Raw genomic sequence first — 22,029 nt, forward strand, 5'->3', positions numbered from 1 at the left:
GAGTAGCTTGCTGAGATATTGTAAAATTCTAAATCTTGACACGGAATCCCTATATGTCCAGCCATCCCTCATCCCTTTAAAAATCAGTTTTACCATAACCTTAGTAGGCAAATTTTGTAATGGTTTCCTTTCTAAACTTTTTATTACCAAAACTTGTTTTCCAAATATAAAACTATAATACTGAGTACCCATTTTTAAAAATACTTATCCATACCCCAAACTCTTAAAGAATCAGTTCTATTGTTTATACCTCCACTAATACTTGTAAACCTTATCCTGAAACTGTCATTCAAGTATCCATGTACTGCCCTTCCCATGATGGATCACAAATCAAAAGAAAAGGCATAGTTTCGCTGGAATTTTAAAAAGAGCTAGAGCAAACTAAAATTCATTCTGGTCCTAAGAGGAAAAATGGCACACTAATCAGATGTAATTTTTAAAAAAAAATACGAAAAACTTTAATAAAAAGATAAAGAGTCAAAGAAGACAAGGCTACATAAAAGTTAAGAAGAAATTTAAGAGGCCACGGAATTTGACAGACAATAACTACTAATCTTTTCCAATGCAGTTTAGAGAACCAGTGGCAGAAACCAGACTACAATGAGTTAAGGAGTTAGTAAGAGCACAAAGTAGAAATTAAACCCTAAGAGTATGACAGTGAAAGAAAGCAGAAGAGTAGCAACTTAAAGGTGAGCCAATCAAGAGAAAGTATTTTAAAACAAAAAAATCTGAGTATGTTTCCTGAAAGAGCCAGTGGGGAGAGACTGAATAACCAGGCAAGGGGAAAAATAACAGATAAAATGCAAAGACTGGAAGAGATGGAATCCAATGTGTAGACTGAGGTATTGGCCTCACAAAGAATAAGACTTCTTTCACCTCTGAGATTAGAGGAAAGACCAAGGCAGGTAACCTTTGAGGTGACAAGAATAGAAGTTCACATCCAGTGACCTCTACTACAGTGCTTCTAAGAGTCATTATTTCATTATAACATGCAGCTTGAAGCTCTAACTGGAAAGGAAACAGAACCAAGCTGTTCCTTACGCATAATACAGAAAGAGTTTCTCTCCAAAGTAATGTTTTCAGAACAGAAAAGTAATCTGTAAGAAAAACACACACACACACATTTTTTTGTGGGTAGCCTTAAAAGCAGAGACTCTACAGTCAGAATGTAGGTCCATCATTTATTAGCTGAATGACCTTAGGCAAATTACATAATTTCTCTGTGATTCAATTTGGTTACCTGGAAAGTGAGAATAATTGTGAAAATTAAATGAGAAAATCTATGTAAAAAGCTTAGGAAAAAACTGAGCACACAGGAGCTCATTAAATGTTATAAGCTGTTATAAAAAGTTATTGTTAGTGGAGTTCTTGGAAGACGTTCCAACAGTTCATAAATATGGTGGTCTTAAATTATACACATTTCCTACTTTGGGGGACAGAAATTGCAGGGGCAGACGTATAAACCAAATCTTATAGCAACTGAAAATGTTTCTTTCTCTACTGTATATCTTCAAAGAAAAATTACTTCAATTCAGCAAATATAACTCCAATTCACCTAACAATTATTTGAACTTAAAGTGCTGACCAAATATATTTCTCCTAATGAATGACATATTAACAGATTATTTCTTATTGTAGAAGACAAATATAAATTATTCATTTTTAAAAGGCTGTGAAGACTTACAATCCAGTTGCTTAACACAGAAAGTGGACATATGATCAGTGTTGTTCTAGATCTCTCTTCGACATCAGTTTTCTTTGAACCTTCCGCTGCAGATGCTCCTGAAAGAATGGATCAGTGACACAGATTTTAGGTGCTTTTTTTCAAATATGTATGAAGTCAATAAAGAGATAACAACATGTACCTCTATGAAAAGAGAAATTAGGAAGAATTAAAATTAAGCAGATGGACTTCTGTTTCCCTCTATGATGAAGTAACAGGAATTAGATTTTACCTTGCCACTTTAAACAACTAAATACCCAGACACTGACCATTTATGGTGAGAGGTAGAGGACTGTGATTGGGAGGGGAAAGTTTGACTACCTCCTGATAGTCACTAGTTATTCATAGCTATTCATTAAGATGAGCATTTGTTTTATGCAGTTTTCTGAATTTGTACTATAGTTAATGGGGTAGCCAGACACCGAGATGGCCCCCAATGATAATCCACTCCCTGAGAGTCATACCTCATATAGTCCCATCTCACAATTTACTAGGGTTGGTCTGTGTGACCGAAAGGATATATCATCACTTCTGACATTAAGTTATAAAAGATACAGCTTTTCTTCCTTAGATGCACTCTCTCTCTCTCTCTCTATTCACTCCTTCTGGGGGAAGTCAGTGTTGGAAGGACACCCTCCAATTTTATTTTCTATTCCCCTACTAGGCACTATTTACATTTCCAATATTTCACTAAAATAATGCATCAATGAAAACTATTTTTTATGTCTCCTTGTACATTTCTATAGAGTTGTAGGTAGTATATCTTTAGGTTTTCTTTCCATAGATTGTACATTTATATTCTTAGTGGCTGTTCTATTATTTATCTAACTGATCTGTATAGAGTTCTTTACATATTCCAGATATTAATCCTTTGTAAGTTATACTTATCATCAATATCTCCTGCAGCTTCATCATTTTTCACTGTTTACAGTGTCTTTTGATGCATGGAAATTTTAAATGTAGAATTTAATTTTTCCCTTATGACTTTGTGAGTCTTAAGAAATCACTATTTACCACAAGATATGGCTTCTATCTCCACTCTGATTTTTGTTTCTCTTCCAGAAATATGTTTACTTTGGTTTTATCACAGCTATGAATTTTTAAGTTTCTTGTATTAACGGCTATGTGTCTGCAACAGAAACTTTTTGTGTGAACTTAATTCCATCTCAATTCTAATTCTATCTCAACTAAAAGTTCAACATTTCTTAAAATTTCTAAAACAATGGTCAAAAGTAATCTAAAATGCTAGTATTTTCTATTCCTAATTGTTTGTCTTAGACCAAAAGTTAGCTCTTTCCTATCATTCTGTTAGCTCAAATATCACCATCTTAAAAAGGCTCCTTCAGTTAATCCTTATTTCACTATCTTGTTTTTCTCTTCACAGCACTTACTGTCCATAATTATGATTTACTTATTTAATGTTTCTCTTATCGTTAGGCATAAGCTCCATGAAAATACACCTTTGTCTGCTGGATCCCTAACATGTAAAATAAAAGAGACTTAGGTACAGAGATACAACTTATGCCAAATCTCTTTAACCTGAGTTCGATCTCTGTCTCAAATATTTAGACTCCTAAGCAACGTTGTTTTCCTGTCAATTACAAAATACAAAATTATAATAAATAATAAAGAACACTAACATTCTTAAAAGGCAAATTCTACTCATACAGGAAATAAATCTTTATCATAATTTAAATGAATCCAAATTAAATTAAGTTTTAAAGCAGCGATAAATTGCTCTGTGCCTTCACTAGAAGAAATACCTCTGCTACTCAGATGAGTAAGGGACCTCCTCCCATCAATTTTTGACCTAAATAAAATAATAGGAAAAGATATTGGAAGGAAAACACAATTTTAAAAAAATGGGATTATGTATTCTTTTTCTTTAATTTCTAAACTTATAATACAGTTTTATAACTTTTGTCATTTAAAAATTTTTCCATTGAAAAATAGAAAAAACAGAACAAAGCTGAAAAACCAGCAGATTTACCGACCCTTTTTCAACACTTTCTTTTTTGTTGCAGGGGTAGATGAAGTAAGTGCACATGCAAATTCTGCATCTTCTTTAACCTTAGAAGATCCTGCTGAAGCAAAAGCCATAGAATCGTTAAGATATTTGAAATCTAATTCTCTCCAGTGCTTAGGTACAGGTACTTTCTGAGGAAAGGAAATAGAACACCACTTCCACACTCTCTATCTTAAGAGCTTATGTTATTAAAAAAGAATAAGATAATTTCTGGTAACCAAAATTGCCTCTTCTGACACTAAAACTAAGCATATCTTTCCAGCTCAAAGAAGGAATGCAGTCATTTGTAATAAACTGTTGCTTTTCCTGAGGAAGAGATATATGCAAAGTGATTTGACTCCCAGGGGGAAGAATTTTTTTCAAGGAAACAGGAATTTGACTTCTAATGATGAGGATGCCAAATTCGGGTAAGTGTTGATGAGTTATTTTCCAAATGCAATACAATTTCTAAATTAAGAATACATTATGATCTGACTTAGAGGGGAAAAAAAAAAACTTTATTTTAAAGATAAAAAAAGGAAAGATACTCACTGGTTATTTTTACATTTATAATAATGTAAACTAATAATATTCCCACTTTACTTTTGAAATTACAATTTAGACATATACAAATAAAGTTTTATTGAAGTCATTTTACAAATAGTAGAAAATCATCCTGTCTTGTTTAAAGGTGATTTAAACATTTTCTCTTAGATTTTAATTTGAAACTATTCTTTCAATTTCCCTCATTCAATACCCTTGATAAGTTCCATGACTAGTTCAAATATAAACAGCAGTCAGGTTTAAGATCTATTACTAAAGAATACCAAGATAGAGAGGTACAAATCGATGGAGCTTTACTGAAATAATTTAAGTGCAGATTACAGATATTGAGCTGTATATATATACCTTTTACTTTGTTTTTAGTCTCTGATTGTACATTTTTCAGTTTGCCTACAAACAAAAACAGAAATAAAAATGGTCACATGAGGAAATTAGAATATAGGACACAGTATCGAATCAAATCTATTTCATATTACCTTTCATTTTCTGTGGCAATTCACTTGTTTCAATTTCCTCTGAATCACTGCTTTCAGTGTACTGGACAGCAATTTTTCTTCTAAAATTAAGTCATTACACATTATTTGTCAACCCAAAACAAAATGAGATATAAAAATATGTCTAATAAATGCAACACTAATGTTTTGTCCTGCTCCTGCTTATTTTCTGAAAAAAATTCAAGGGAAACTTTTTATTTGACAAATGAAAGTCGAATTTGTTCAAAGCAGTTGCTTTCCTAACCGATGCATTTACTATACAAAATAAAGTACCATTATTAAAATAAATTTAAAAAGTAAACCAATTTAAAATAGTAATCATTTCAATACTGAGTTCAATTCAATTAAAACTTGCATAAAATTAGAACAAAAAAGAAATGAAAGAAATGACTCATCAAAGAAAACACTTCCAATACAATGAAATAAGCAGCTAAAAGGCAAAAATATAATTCTTTCACAATGAAAACTTCTGTAAATTTTCTGTAGAAACAGTATAGTACAGTGGCTAAGTGCCTAAGAACAATGGGCTCTGGCAGTCAGACTGCACAGATGTGAATCCCCATTCTGCCACTTACTTGTTGTGTCACCTTAGGCAAAATATCTAATATTTTTCTATGCATCAGTTTCCCCATTTAGAAAACAGGAAAAAAGATACATTCCGCTTCATAGGATAAAATGTTAGTACATACAAAGCCCCTAAAATAGTGCCTATAGCACAGTAGGCATATATGTGTTAGATGTAATATGTGTGTTGGTTGTTGTTTTTAGTTTTCCCGTGTCTCATTATTATTATTTCCATGTCCTTCAATCTGATCTGGTCCACCTAATAGTGCTATAGTGCTATTAACCAGTCTCAGGGTCAGTTCAGAGTTGTAAGATTGGAGATTTAGATGAGAGGGAAACTGATGAGTCCTGGTTTTGTGCTCAGTTGGGTTTTAATCATAGATAACAATTAACAGTGCTCAAGTTTTGAGATTTCTGTTGGTGAAAGAACTAACAAACTCATATTTGAGGTTAGGCAAGCAGATACTGATTGGTAGACAAAAGAATACCACAAAAGCCAAGTATTTCGATATACTTCAGAGGGCAAATAAAATTTATAAAGTTAACATATTCATGTTGAGATTTGAGGGGCATTATATGTTTTATTCAAATACTTCCTCTAGCCTACATTAATATAATACTCTCCGTTAATAACTTTATCATGTCTCATTTCCACTAAAGGTAAAGTGAGAAAGAACTGAGATGAGCAAAGAGTGCTTTTGTCAAGCCATCCAATAAAAATGTCTGTTTTCACCTCCTCAAATTCATAAAGAAAACTCTTCTAAAGTTTCAACAAAAACAAAAAACCCAGAAGTTAGATCTTACTTCCTGTATAAAAGAAATAGGAAAAAAGTGATAGAAAGACAAGTGATCATTAAAAATTACCAATTCACTTCTTTATAGATTAATATTACTTTTCTTCACCTATAAAAGAAGAGCCCACCTGCCTAAGTCACAGTGATCTTGGCAGTTTCAAATAAAAGAATGTATTTGAAAGAACTATGTTACTCAGATATAATGTTCCTATCTCTCTCCTATAAATATAAAAAATGGAGAGTTTAAATAAACATATTACATATAATCAAACCATAACAGAGTTTACCTTTTGGAGCGGGTGCCAGACAATACTGACTTGGAATATTTATTCTTTCCCTTGACATCTGAAATACTGGGTTCTCCACTACATCTAGATCCTGCCATTTCAAAGAAAAATACAAATATATAAACCATTAGTAAATTGTCTTAGACTGGCAGTATCCTTCTTAAAACCTTGGTTTTCCAACTCAATAGTTTCACTTTCTTAATATCTTCATTTCTGCTCCTTTAGTCAATCAGCCAGCTACTCTACTAGTTTCTTAACCTAGTATTTTCTTACTAAAGAGTTCCTTCCATTATTGTACCCAGTCTTCCCCTTGTAGTCATCCAGCCAATCCCCACACTGGCTTAATTTTCTATTGTACCAAGGCAGCTAAGAGCTGCTGGAAACAGATAAACAATAAATTGATTTTACTATAAATTTACATTTTCATCTCAGCTCTCACCTCATGTCACTTAGCAACTCTTTTATATAACACACAGCCTCCCTACTACTCGCTAACCAGAATGATCTATATACTACACACTGAATCCCTTGCCTACATTCTTAACTCCTTTTTCTCCCAGAAGATAACATGATTCATCAGATGTCATCTTCTATAATTGTATACCATTTTATTCCCTCAGTTATCTATATTTTCCATAAACTACACTTTGTTTCTTTCTAATGCTAACTCATCTACCTATTTGCTTGATCTCATTTCCTTCCACAGGCCAAAAAACTATTCTCTGCATTGTATCCAAAATCTCTTCCTATCCATGGATTTCTTTCTTAAACCAAAAAAACAAAAGACAAAAAGTAAAAAATAAAAGCTCTCGATTCTGCATCTTTCTCCAACTATTTTTCTATTTCTCCTATCTCAAACAAACCAAAATATGTAATAACACACAGTTATTTCCAATTATTCATCTACTATTTTTACCTTAAAATATTTTCAATCTTATTCTGCTCTAACCAATCTTCAGAAATTAATATCGTAAAGGTGATTAACTACTAAATCCAACCATATCTGCTAAATCCAGAGATCTCTTTATTTCTCCTCTGACTTCAGAATTTGGTTCTCTTTATCTGCTGTTATCCATGCACATCACATTATAAATACCATAAACTACTCTGAGTTCCCAGAACAATAAGTGCTCTGGTTTTTTGTGTTTTTTGTGAGGTTTTTTTTTGCTTTTTTTTTCTTGCCTTTTTACTGCCCTTCCACAAGATATTTTTCTCAACTAAAAATGTTCTTTCTCAGCTTCTTTACCACCCAGTTTCATCACTACCTCCTTGATGAAATTTTTCCTATCAGTCCTTATGAAATTCTTTAGAAAAAGAAATCTATAGTTTTTGTATAGTACAAAGCCAAAGCTGGTATTACATGATTAAATTGGAAAAATCTAAATAAAATATTGAGTCATGTTCGAAATTAAACTTTACCTTTGAATAGTCCATCTGTCTTTTCATTGGTACTGTTTCCTTCAAGTTTCATAGATTCATCGTTAACATTACATTCCTGGATGAAAAAGTATATATCTTACATAGTACTGTTGTCAGTTTAAAATAAACTTAAAATGCATCTTTATTTATAATGCTTTATTTTACATAATAAAGATTATTTAAATTGTTACTCCATTCTAGAGCAAAGGAGAGAAGTGCATTAAGTGAAAAGGAAAAATATACAAATTGATTAAAATTTTTTTCACAGGTTCATAAAATAAAACTAGTTGGTCTTTACCTTTCAAAAGAAATACAAAAAGCAAACCTTAGTTATATATGGCATATTAGTTACTATGAGAAATATTCATAAAATGGGATTTACTTTAAAATTAAAAAGAATTCTCAGATGAATGGACCTTTAATGAGGTTGCCATTGCCATCCTTTTTCTCTCTTTCCTTACTCTATTGAAGATTTTCCTCTCAATTTTCTTCCTTTTCCCTTCACGTGTACCCTTTTGTTTCAAAATGCATCAATGTGTACATGAGTACAAAAACTTCTATAAAAGTAAAACTTTATACTTCTTTATGGAAATATTTCTAACTGAGTCTAGTAGGGCAGGGTTCCTCCAATCTTATTTCTAATTCTTGATTGGAATCTGTAGATAGGAATGACAAATAAAATTGAGTTTAAATTAATTCTTGCCATTTAAAAAGGAATGTGGGTGATCAAAACCTTAATCAGAATGGAAGTTAGGAGTGGCGGGCAGGAGTACAAAGTAATTTTTGCTGAGAATTAGGACTAATAAAGGATATCTGATTTTAGTTTTAAAAAACTGAATTTTAAACATCTTATAAAATCCCATTAGAGTTAAGTTCTACTAAAAATATGATTGAAAGAAGAAACATCCCCTTCAAATGGTATCAGAAAAAATAAATTAAAAATCCAAAATGTAACATTTTTAGAGATATGTAACTAGAAGAGTTATTTTAGATAATTAACTTTTTAAATCATTATCTCCAAGAAATTGATGTAAAAAATGCTTTTCAATCTTCTTTAATGATTAGTACAACCATTTATATTATATTAAACAGTGTGCAAAAAATAATCTAAAATTTTATCCACAAATAAAGAAGTCTTCTACATTATTTTTATATTAAATAATTTTGTTTAGGAAACTTTTTCTTCATACAATTCAAAGATAAACTTTGTACAGAGTCCAAACTATCAAATCATACTATACTCCAATCTAATGGAATTTAAACTGGTGGCATTTTACTCTGTAAGCTTATAATATCTAAATCTATTTGAAATACAGTGAAATTTTTTGTTGCAATAAACTCTAAGCTGAAAATCAGATTTTCAGCCTTAATTTCAACTAACGTAGCAAACTAAATATCCTAAAACCTTCCAACTACATAACACCTCAAATGCATGGCTGATACTGGGGAGGAAAGGGTAAGCTTTACTGATAAGTTTTAAATTGATAATTGACACAAAAGCTAAAAGCAATCTTAGGTGCTACTCTTTAGTTTTAATGACCAAATGTAAAAAGAAGAGGATGTAAAGCACTGGACTATTCAAAATAGGAAAGTGAATCTCAGACGTTAACAATAGAGTTAAACTCCTAATAAAGGTATAAAGAAGGAAATGAAACTAAGGGCAGAAATTAATAAAACAGAATCTCAATAAGCAGTGGTAGAAAATTAATGTGCAGCCTCTTTGAAATCTAAAAAATAAGAAAAGCAGTACAGAAAAGTCCCATGAAAAAAAGATTTTTGCATAGATTTTTGCTTAGTTATTTCCCACTTTAAAGTTCTTTCAATTTTCAGCTGAGTATGAAGAATATTGTTTCATTCTAATCATTTTCCCATAAAATTAATTCATTCTTAATTCTTATAAATGGAATATAAATATATTAGGTGTATGTATGCTATATAAATATATATAAATTAAATATCAAGAAAAGTCACCCATATTCTCATCACTAGGACATAATTATCATTATTAACATTTTGGCACATAAAGTGTATATAACTACACTTAGACATACATTAATATATATTTACACAGATGTGTACCTGGACCATTTTTTAACTCAAAAAATATCATGAAAGTTTTCTTCAAAAATAGGATTTTTTGCATAATAATACTAAGTTCTATAGCTATATTATAATTTAACTGTTCCCTTAGAGGTTTTTCTTTTCTGTATTTAAAACAACGCTGGGGGGAAAAAACTTGTACTTTTATCTTTGGAAAAATACATTTCTGATAACTCAGGTAGTTTCTTTAAATGGCATTATTGAGTCAAAAATATAAACACTGTCAAGGCTCCTGATAAAAATTACCAAATTGCCCTCAAGAATGTGGTCTGACTTTCACTCTTATCAACAACACATGAGAGGCCACTCATCACATCTTTGAAAACATTAGATATTATTAATTTTTTTGGCAACTTTTAATGACAAACATTTAACACTAATCCAGAGACTTCAAAGGAAATACTCACCTTCTTTGGTTGACTTTTTTTAACTCTTTCAACAGGAAGAGGTTTGCCATCATGAAAGTTGGTAAGAATTACTGCAATGGCTGTCAGAGTTTTGCCCTTTAAAATGTTTTAAAAAGACAAATGGTCAGATTCTTAAACTCAGTTGACCAGAGAATATTCCAAAACTAATTTTAAAATCAAGGAACCAATATCATATAGCATTTAAAGCCACAGAAGTGTATAGGTTATTTTATTAAATGGTATACATATTAATGAAAAGTATTTCATTAAGTTAGGAAATACTTTCCCACACTGCATTACTAGGAATTATTAAATGATTTACTCTTATAAAATACTATAAGCATCTCTAAGAAATGTTATTTTATTGAATGACTACTGTTCTAAGATTTTACATTTAACTCTGAACTAATAACTTTATCACAAAACTATAACTTCGTTTCCTGTTAATTCAGAGCTAATTTAAAATGATTAGGAATTCTACTATGCACATGAGGTAATCATTTCATTAAATTTCATTTAAAGATAATTCCAACACTTAACAGTTATAACTTACCAATAATGTATAAAGAACATGATATACTTTGTGCATGTTTCTTAAATAAAAACATGCAGTTTTTTTACTAATTTCCATAGCTGAATTTATAATGACCAACACAGAAATAGATATCTGGGAATTTTAAAGCAGTGTAAAGCAGTAGTTTTCAAAGTGTAGTCCACAGGCCCTAGGGGACCCCAGAATGCTTTCAAGGGTATATGTGGTCAAAACTATTTTCATAATACTACTAAGACCTTATTAGTGTTGACATCTGCAGTTATGCCACAAAATGCCATGGTAGGCAAAACTGGTGGTGCCTTAGCATGAAATAAAGTAGCTGCCACTACATCATAATAGTGGTTATTGTATTCTTAACTGCCACATACAGTAAAAAAAAATTTTAATGCCAATTTCACTTTAAGTATGTTAAGACTGTTCTTGATGAAGCAGTACACATTACTTTTATTAAATATTGCCTCTTAAGTACACACCTTTTAAATATTCTGTATAACAAGATGGAAGGTACACATAAATTACTTCTGTTGTGTACCAAAATATGAGGGTTACCTAGAGAAATATCATTTGTGAAACCAAGTTGCAAGCTCAACTAGCCACCATGTATTGCCACACATCATCACTTTTTCATACATCATTATTTTTACTTAAAAGAATGAACAACAACTAGTTATTCATTACTGAGTGGTAGAAAGCAAAGTAAAGCTATCATCTTCAAGGAAAACAATTGACAGTATTTGTTGTTAATGATAAAATCTGAGCTTTCCAGCAAAAATTAAAATGTTGGAAAACTTGTATCTGACACTATGAGCATAGCAGCTTCCCAAAATGTAAATGCCTAGTAAGATCAACAGTATTATCAATGAATGTAAATTTTTGGTATCATTATAATGAAACGTATCAACATTTGATAGATCTGTGTAACTCATTCAATGTGCAAGCTACACTGATAGATTTTAATGAAACAGAATATATAAAGTTCGCTGATAATTTTTTTTTTAAGTTCTACATTAAAACTATTAATCTCTAATAAACTAATACTTGCTTAATTTTGTTACTGTATCAAAGCAGAATATCTATGGTTACCTAAAAAGGCTATTAAAATACTCCTCCCTTTTCCAACTATAACCAACACACCATATTATTAACAGATTGAATGAAAAAGCAGATATGAAAATTCTGATGTCTTCTATTAAGCCAGACACTAAAGAGATTTACCAAAAAAAAAAAACAATGTTAGTCTTTTTATCAAAACTGCTTTTGTTTTGGAATACTTTTCACTTAAAATTATGCTACTTCTATTAACAAGTAAAGTTTATTAACTGTTAATTTAAAATAATTAAAAATTTTTTTGTTTAATGTCTAATACTATAATTATTATAGGTATATTAATAAATAGAACCCATGAAAACAAAGCTCTTTGGGAACTTAAAGGGTTACTTGAGACCAAAAAGTATAAAACCTGCTGGTGTAGGAAACATAAATGTGTATTTAATATTCAGTGTATCACATTTGTGATAGACTACAAAAAAAAATTGAGAAACACATATTTCTATTATCACTAATTATTTTAATTGTATCTTAACCAAACAACAAAAAAAACTCACCATTATTTTAAGTAAAAACCATAGGAAAAACTGTGTTCTACATTAAATGTAAAATCTAGTACCAAACTGGCACCAACATATTCTTATCTGTATTTACTTCAAAATTATTTCTGTAAAATCATAATCACAAAATAAAACTGTATTAACAAAAGAAAAAATAATTACCAAACCCATATCATCAGCTAAAATTCCTCCATGGACATTATCTGGTCGATCCTTCTCAGAAAAATTTGTTATTGTGTTATAGTATAAGTCACTTCGCTGTTCCCAGAATGGTGGAAGTTCTTTACTGTTTTCCCGTGAAACCATCCAAGCTAGAGCTTGTTTTTGATGTGGAAGCAATAGTGTTTCAATAGCCTATAAATAAAAGGAATGTAATAAATAGAAATATAATAAGCCCTTTCTCTCCCCCTCCTCACGAAATCTGGAAAACAGTTGATCTTATGACAAAAAATATATCAAGTAACAGAATATTTTTAAATTCCAAATACTTTTAAATAGAAAATACTGGTTCGGTACCTCAGCTGGTTCCATTTCATGAGTTTTATCATCTTCTTTTAAATCTTCAAACAATTTGTCAAATTCTGTTTTAAGCTACAATAAACAGCAATAAGAAATATTATAAAACAAACCAATTAAAGTAATTAAACTTAACTCACTGAGTTCAAATCATTTATTTAACTATAAAAATTGATTACCAAAAGGTACATAAATTAATTCTTAGAGATACTACACTGCTCATTGAAGGCAGAATAAATAAATGCTTTAGGTATAAGTAACTATGTTAACAGTCGACAGAATACAGAACAGAGATATAAATCCTGGGTTTCACTCACAGCTCTGTCACAAATAAACCTATATATAACTTTAGGCAAGACACTTAACCCTTATAGCCCTATATCTCATTCCTGTAAAATCAAAAGAATAAACTAGATTTACAGAGTCTCCAAGGTTCCTTCTGACATTGAAATTCTATGATTCTATTAGTTAGTTGTATTCAAACCATTCTGGCAGATCCTACCAGGTACATTTGACTTTTTTTTCAGTCAGTAAAATTTTACTTATTATTATTGCAATAAAGAACTTGCCATGTGCTATAAAATATTTGGATGATTTCAATCTTATGCTAATTTAGTTGGTTCTTTAAACTGATCTAGTCAAATTTTATAGCACTATATATATGTTACAATTACTTTTGTAAATTAGCACATGTATACACAGCAGTAGCCCGGAAGAAATCAGGCCAACTCTAAAAAGTTAAGAGAGGTAACCAGGGCTTTACCCACCAGACACAGGTTCAAACCCTTCGAACGACAAGCAGGGAAAATAGAATAACTACAATTAGAATATAAAAAGGCTAGCAGTGATGGATAGAGACATTTTTTATTTAATTTACAGATTGATCTGCATTACTTTATTTTATATCCTTTTTTTCAAACTAACTCAGTATAACAGTATCCTGGATTACAAATTAAACAAAGTAAAAACTAAACTAATGCCAAAGATTTGGAATTAATATTTTTAGCACGGCATTTGCAACCTTTACAGAAAGGAAAAAGTTTCAAGCTTCAATTTTTATAAAATATTTAGACATTCTAAAAATTTCATGAAAACGTACTAAAACATTCCATTCATATACAGCAATGTATGTGTTTTAATATATGTATCAATGTGTCTCCACACTTATATTCCTTATTACTTCTTTCTCCACACTTATATTCCTTATTACTTCTTTCTTTTTGCATTATATATTCTATTTATCCTGTTTCATTAACTTAACAACATATCTGAAGATAACTAATGCCAGCACATACATATTTATCTTATTCTTTTAAAACTCATTCTTCAACATTTAAAATTCACTTTTAGATTACAAAATAAAAGAAAAGCATACCTGTTCAGTTGTCATCTGTACTGCAGCATGAACTGGCATACTATAGCTTGGCCCAGCTCTTCCAGAGCCCCAACTGCTTTCCAAACTGAATCCTAAAGCTGTGATTTACAAAATGAAAAGAAAAAAATCATCAAATGAAATAGACTATCTTTTAGTAAATAGCTTTTAAAACTTGAAGAATAAGCTGCATTAAAAATTCTCTTAACATATTTGAAAGTTTTTTAAAAGCTAAATCCTGAGTCATTTAAAAACACATCATTAAACAATACTTTTTTATTCCCTATTGTGAGATTCTTATTGTCTTTAATTTATCAAAGAGAATGCTTACAATCAGAGATTTGCAAATATTATCATTACGGAAAATTAGGGGAGAAACTATAGGACCTACTTGTACGTGTGTGTCTGTGTGTCTGCGTGTATGCGTGCACAACCTCCTATGAATGTATAGTTGCTTCAAAATAAAGAGAAAAAAAATCAGAGATATTTTTAAAAAGACTCCGAAAAAAGTTAGAACTTAGAGCCTTCAGCACAAATTAATTTAGCCAACCAAATTCAAAGTATTACTTAAGAGAATAAAAGTTTACAATCCCTGAATTCTTACAACATCAAAATAATAGTATATTAAATCCTAAACTTACTTTTTGGTGTAGGACCCAATTTAAATCCATGTTTCTTCAACTGATCTAAAACTGCTTTTCTATTTTCTTCTTTTCCCCAAAGACTCATATGCAGAGGCATGGTAAAAGCATTGTTTGCACCAAAAGGAACTACCCTATTGTTTTTAAGAAGGAAGAAAAGAAATTGTCATTTGTTTGCTTCCATTAAGAATCTAACTGTTAAATATTCCAAGTGCTGCATTCAAATTTTACAGGAATCTAAAATAAGGAGGAACTAGTTGGGCAGACTAGAAAAGACAGAAGAACAGAGAACAGAATCGACAACAATCAGAAGAAAAGGGTTGTTTTTAGGAAAAGAATGCCAGAAGAAACTAAGATGGGATAAAGTAGTGTTTAAATACAAGGACAGCCTATAAATAGTAAGTTTAATTGAAAGGGTAGAGCTTTCATTAACAGAACCACTGGGAGTAGCAACCTATTCTGAGAGAACGAGAAATGAGTTGCAAAAACTATTTCTGATCCACGATTCACTGTAAGTTTATTCTCAATATTTGAAAAACTTGATGAAAAGAAAGCAAGTACAGCAGTAAAGTGAGAAGACACTGCTAAGCATTTATCTTCCAAACTCACCTTTTCATATTCTAAACACTGCATAGTTAAATTGAGATCACAAACAGAAATGCCTAAAAGAGAAAAGGTAACTGAGGAAATGAGTTTAAAAAAAGGAAGAGGTTGCAGAACTGAGAGAGTGTATGCCCTGGCTAAAGCAATAGTTGTCTCTAGGCAGCAGTTAGTTAACTGATGGTATGTGGAAGGGAGGGTCCAGCATTACTAGATATTCACTTTGTCAAGAAAAATCTTCATAAATAGTTTTTATGTGTATGGAAAAAAATGATATGTATAAAATGTAGAATATCCAGGTATTTGAATATTGGGAAAAATTGAAAAATTTCAAAACATTGTGTAAGCAAAATAAAACTCACCTACATCTGATCACAGGCTATCAGTTTACAACCTCTGATTAAAAGGTTGGAAGAGATGGTGTGAACTTACTAATATTTGAACCAGAGTCTGTTTTTCTCCATGTAATAATTCAAGAAGAAAGTGAGGAAATAACTGTTTGATGGCTAGGGTAGTAAAGGCAGATGAGAAAAGAATTAAAATATTTATTGAACACATACTAAAGATAGTGATAAAAGTTGTCAGGGAAACTATTCAGACTCAACAAATTCAAAGACCACTACGACTCAAAATTATTAAAACTAAACTCTGAAGTACATTACCCTTCAACTTGTGCCAATTTGTTGTCCATGATATAGGCCAATGCAGCTGCAAGATCTTTCTTTAAATGTCCAACCTGATTTCCATTCACATTGTTTACTTTAATCGCATTCTTATCATAGGGGTTATTAGGCTCTCGTTGTAATGCAACCATTTCGTTATTATTAACCTAATAAAAATAATGAATAGAGAACATTATAAATAATAAACATACAATAATTGCTTTCTTCATACTTTATCTGGAATTTCCATTCTTTTTTTAATGCTTACTGAATAACACTGCATATGAAAAATGTATATTTTCTTGGACTCACATTTCCACAAAATATTAAAGAATACAATGATTCTCTTATAGTTTTTTTCTTATTTACATGCATTGAGAAGTTAACAAATCCTTGATATCTAAACTTTACGATCAAAACTAAATAAGATTCACACTATTTAAAATGTTCAACATCATAACTTCTGAAAACAAGTAATCTTTATTGAGTGCTGACAAAGTATTCCAAGATATTACATAGACTGACTTTTTAAATCTCCAAAACCCTATCAGTAGGTACTATCATTATCCCCATTTTACAGATGAAGACACCAAAGCACAGAAAAGTAACTTGCCTAACGTCCTAAAGCTAATATATAGCAAAGCTAGGTTTTGAATCTAGGCAGTCTGGCTCGTAAGAATTCTCTAGACTCTAAAAGGGGAAAAAGGCATTAATTATAAATAGGAATGGAACTGGAATAAGAAAATTAATGAAGACTTCAACTCATGTCATTGATTCCATTTGATTAAAAATTACCTTAGACATTACTGAAAATGGAAGAGTAAGAATTTCTGAAAATTCTCTCCTCCATAAAAGCCCTGGAAAACTGGCAAAAATTGTCAGAATCAATTTTTTCAGAACTCTGGAAACTAATGAAAGAATTGAAGAAATTCTCTGCGATTCTGGGGAGTGTTAATTAAAAAAAAAAAAAGCTGAATATCAGTGCCCCAGTCCCATCGCCAGCTCTCAGCTACATGATAGCCTTTAAAAGTAACCTGCTGGGATTCTTGGTGCACCCTAGCAGCTAGGAAAGAACACAATGAAGCAGAATCTTTCAAGATTCATTCCTAAAGAACTGCCATTATTTGACCTGTATGATGATTCCCTAGAAGATTCCCACTTGCAAAGATGTTTCTATTTAACCTGTGAGCTCACGTAGTACAAAAACACTCTCTCTTGGGTGAGTGTTTGTCTAAAATAATTTTATAGGCAGTGGGCAAGAGCTGGGAGAAAAAAATACAATAACCAAAAGGCTTAAAAGGAAGATCTGGGCAATAAAATACCTTTAGGGGCTCTGAACAGCTCCATATTACTGAGAATCTAGGTCATAGGCAAGTATAGGGCTATATGCATGCGCGGGGCTGTGCCTTTGTTCAGGAAAGGCCTGAGAAGGCCTTAAGCTCTCACTTCTGGCTTAACTTGAGGGTCTGATTTGTCAATTCTTCTATTCCCCCATTTTTCTTATGTTGAAGTTTTCTCAAATCATTTTTTTGGTTGTCTGAAGCATGTTCTGAAGGAGATTCCTTGGGAAAGAATTCCATGATATGGATTTGTCTAGTCTTTCATTCTTCCATTTTTTCTTTATATTAGAGCTCCTATGATCATTTTGTGATTGGAAATGTGTTGAAATGTGTTATCTGATTCCTTAGGAAGGAACAGTATTTCCTAACTTTTTGTATATTCATAGTTGTGATGTTTAAACTTGAGTATAAACTTATGTTTATACTTGTGATGCTTGGCTGAATATAAAAAATTTTCTCTCCATAACATCTTGGTGTTTCATAAAATAAATTCTGATGCCAATATTTCTTTTCTATATAGTTGAGACTTTTTTGCCTGTATAACAATAAGATATTTTTCCTTATCTTAGAAGTCCAATAGTCTCATTAAGGTTTATCTTAGTGTGGACTATATAATAAAGTCCTTTTCTTTTATTTCGGAAATTTTCTTTGATTATAGTTTTAAATGTTTCCTTTGTTCCAAAGCTTGTTTTTCTTCAGAGACTCCACTTTATATATATTAGATCTCCTCTGCATATACATATGCCATATGTATACACCTATTAATGCCTCTGAAATCCTTTTGATCATATTTTTTCACTTCTCTGTTTTTCATCATTTATTTCCCTTACCATATTCACTTTTGTGTTCTTTTTTACTTTGGTCTTTAATTATGAAATAGTTTTTCTTTTCTAATTTTTTCCTGAAATATCAGGTTCTTATTTCGTATTCACCTGTTTTCTAGCTCTCATATCCTTCTCTGAGCTTTCCTATTTCTGATTTGTGCTATTTTTTCAAAATGTACATTGTTTTCTAAATTACTTTAAACCATTGTGAAATATTAGATTATGGTTGTTATTGATCTTAGAACAATCACTATTTGTTGATCTTAGAATCAGTTCTGATTTTAATAAAAATGTGGGTTGATTAAAAGTAATTATCACTTAATTTTTTTATTTTTAAATGTATTATTTATTTTATAAGTAATACATGTTCGTTATTTTTAAATGACTAAAAGAAAAATCATTAAATATCTCTAAAGTCTACCATTCAGAACCATAATTTATTCACTTTGTTATTTCTTCCAGTTTAATCTGTGAACACATGCATGTAAATTGAAATCATATAATACATTAATAAAAATGAGATCGTATGCCTATTGCAGTGATCACTTTTTTCTCTTAGTAAAATATTAGGACCAGTTTTTCACAAAAACACAAATCTGCATTGTATTTTTAATTTCCTTTTGAGAGACATTTTGAAGTAGATCACTATTATGAAAAAATATAATAAAAGTTGAGGTATTTATCTTTGCATACTTATTATTTTCAACTTTTTTTCAGCTTTGAGATATTTTACATATGATAAAATGCACACGTTTTAAGTATATGATTCCAAGAGTTTTACAAAGATATATAATTACCATCCCAATCAAGATACAGATTGTTTCCATCGCCCCTGAAAGTTCTCTTCTGTGCTGTTAGAATTATGTCTTCCTAACCCTGCCATGACGTCTGTGTTTTATCTTGATTTATTTTGTGCATCGTAAGTAAGGTATGTCCTAAGGTAACAGCCTAATATTGCTTATAAGGGGCAGAAGAGGAGAAAGCAATAGACTGACTTGGAAGTCACTGTGCAAATATACAACAAAATATCTGTGCTTTGGGGGAGAATCATTTAACCTTCCTGAGCTAGGAACAAGATAATAGATGTCTCATCTACCTCAGAGTCAATGTAGCAATCAAATGAGACCACACAGCAAAAAAGACCTTTGTATATTCTAAGAATGATACAAATGTAAAAGAATGTTAGTCATTAGATATTTGTTATCTTGCTCAGATATATTTCAATTGCTTAAAGGAAAAAAATTAACTGCACTTATCGCCTCCTAATTCTTATTTTCTAGATTAATACCACAAATAGATCGCATTTTAACTTAATATCTAATGTTATACTCACTACTCCTGTGTAATAGCGTAGTCCAACTACATGACCTCTCAAAGTTCCAAATAAAATCGAATCTAGTTCTTCATCACTAGTTAGAAAGTCGTCTGGAGGGATAATATCTTGGAATTCAAAACGAGGAAAGAAAGTTGGATACGAAAGGCGTGTAAAATTTCCATGGGCTCCGTATTGGACAGTCTGCAAATACTTCCAAACAGGATCTCTATTTAAAAAAGGGGGGAGGGGGCAGAGAAAAATAAATTAACCAAGTATTTCTCAAAGACCATACCATTCTTATAGGCCAAATGTTTTCTCTTTATTTCAACAAATTAAATCTTATGTGGGAACTGCTGTATAAGATTAATAGTTACTCTGGTTAAAGCAGGGATTGGAACGAGTGGGGGAGATTTCCAGGAACCCTACTGTTCAGTAATATATCTTCTACCCACGCGTATTAAAAATGAAAACCCCAGTAAGGATTTACAAATCTCTTTCCTAGTGATCACCTATTTAAATTGAAATGTATATGATGTCCGTAACTTTAATTATATGCCAAAATTTCGATAGATTGAGCTAGAAGAGACTTCCAAATATAGAATTACCATTATACGTGAAGCCGTTTATATCTTTACAGATAATACATCCAACAGCCATTAATTCCCTCCGAACGGAACCCTTATTTTATTCAGGTATCCAAACCATGCCATCATGGGAGGTTCACCTCACCTCCCACTCCCGCTGGTTTAAGGGTAACCTCAGTCCCCTTATGGATAAGTGTTTCAGGAACAGGCACGTAAACCAATTTGGACACTGAAAGGCAAGGGGAAGTCGCGGGCGTGTTGCGGGGGGGAGGGAGGTTCAGGAAGTTTCCACTCTAATAACAGATAGAAGGTAATTTCCTTGCGTTTTCCTTATACGTCGCGCATAGCTCTTTTGGCTCCTCTGCAAATACGTATTTGCACGTCTGTGCATGCACATAAAACATGAGCTACCTGGGGACGAGGGTTGTCTTACTCAGCCCTTCATTCCGAGCACAATGCCTAGAGCATGGTGGGTATGTAATAGGTGTTCTGTTAAAGAACAGGTCGCGATCCCCGCAAAGGAGTGGAGCCTTGCGCCCCTGGCCCTTCCCCTCAGCCCTCGACCCCAGCCCTTGACAGATTTCTCCAAAGCCTTGGCACGAGACTCGCCTGAGGAGCCTACCCATGCCAATCAAGATTATGCATTTATTTCTCCCGCGGATATATGAGCCACCAGCAAAACGAATACAAGCTGCACAAAACGCACGAGGAACGCGAAAAGAACGCGGGGAAGGTCAGGTTCATTTGGGGACGCCTCCAGGCCGTTACCCCTTGCGCCCCACCCCCTCTACCCCCTTCACCTCTTGAACATCCAAGACATGGCGCTGTGTGGGTGACAAGGGAAACGCTTGGGTGCTCGGGATCGTTCTCGAGCCGCCTCGATACGCCTCTTTCCAGGGCCTGCAGCCGAGAAGCCAAGGACACTTCACGAGCGCGGGAGGAACCACTGTAAGACGCCGCGACTCTCGTTAGACGACGACGCTGTCTCCTTCCAGCAACAATCTGAGCGATCACCGACGCTCTGTGACTAGCACTGGGAACGTCCAATCCTGAGGAGGAGCCTACGAGGACGAACCAATCAGGGCACGGAAGGGAGGGCAACTCCGCCCTGTGCAGCAATTCAAAGACTGTGGGCTGGGTCCAGGCTGCAGGGGCGGTTCCATCCGGGTTCTTCCCCGCCCCCAAGGCAGGCGCGCGCGAAAGCTGCGCTGCCTCAGCATCCCAACTGAGGTGCCCTCGGTGTCCGCGGTTTGTTTGATTCCGGGCCTCATAGGGCGACGACTCTCCTTCCTCTGTTTCCCCCAGACCCTAAGCCTCAGCCCCATTCTTTAGGCCTTACTTCATCCTGCTTCTAATTTTTTCCTCATCTGATGTGAACATGTAATATCTTCCACTAAATAAACTCCGCGATTTACGAGCCGTGGAGGTACCAGCGAGATACTTTTCATTTCCTGTGGTTAACGCCAAGTAGTTGCCTTCAAAACATTCACTTTAAACCCCGCCGACGAATCTGTGAGAAGCTATGAGTTGAGAAGAGTTTAATTGGAATTTTGGCTTACGGAGTACCCCTCCATCCTTTTCTTTTTAAAGTTAAACTCTTGTCTAGTAGAGGAAGGCCACAAAATGCAATGACAGCACAACTAACTTCGTTGGTGATT

The 22,029-nt window shown here is 32.6% G+C and overlaps 1 protein-coding gene across 7 annotated transcripts in view; it reads right to left on the bottom strand.

The window, feature by feature from the left end:
• The window catches only part of HLTF (helicase like transcription factor), a 45,203-nt gene extending 23,808 nt beyond the window's left edge, over positions 1–21,395 (bottom strand). For 3 of the 7 annotated variants that reach the window (XM_039851740.1, XM_039851735.1, XM_039851734.1), the window contains exons 1-14: positions 21,172–21,394; positions 19,806–20,013; positions 16,309–16,475; positions 15,047–15,180; positions 14,409–14,506; positions 13,034–13,108; positions 12,680–12,871; positions 10,358–10,453; positions 7,851–7,926; positions 6,432–6,522; positions 4,769–4,848; positions 4,638–4,682; positions 3,718–3,807; positions 1,685–1,782 (exon numbers count right to left, since the gene is read on the bottom strand). In XM_039851740.1, coding sequence (XP_039707674.1) covers positions 1,685–1,782; positions 3,718–3,807; positions 4,638–4,682; positions 4,769–4,848; positions 6,432–6,522; positions 7,851–7,926; positions 10,358–10,453; positions 12,680–12,871; positions 13,034–13,108; positions 14,409–14,506; positions 15,047–15,180; positions 16,309–16,475; positions 19,806–20,013; positions 21,172–21,191 — 1,470 coding nt within the window. In that variant the 5' untranslated portion in view covers positions 21,192–21,394. Of the gene's footprint in view, positions 1–1,684; positions 1,783–3,717; positions 3,808–4,637; positions 4,683–4,768; positions 4,849–6,431; positions 6,523–7,850; positions 7,927–10,357; positions 10,454–12,679; positions 12,872–13,033; positions 13,109–14,408; positions 14,507–15,046; positions 15,181–16,308; positions 16,476–19,805; positions 20,014–21,171 lie in introns of all 7 variants that reach the window. The other 4 variants (XM_039851739.1, XM_039851736.1, XM_039851738.1 and 1 more) reach the window with 4 other exon arrangements.
• Between the last annotated feature and the right edge of the window lie 634 nt (positions 21,396–22,029).

This window comes from Pteropus medius, unplaced genomic scaffold (assembly GCF_902729225.1).
Source record: "Pteropus medius unplaced genomic scaffold, Ma_sr-lr_union100, whole genome shotgun sequence".
Taxonomy (NCBI): Eukaryota; Metazoa; Chordata; class Mammalia; order Chiroptera; family Pteropodidae; genus Pteropus; species Pteropus medius.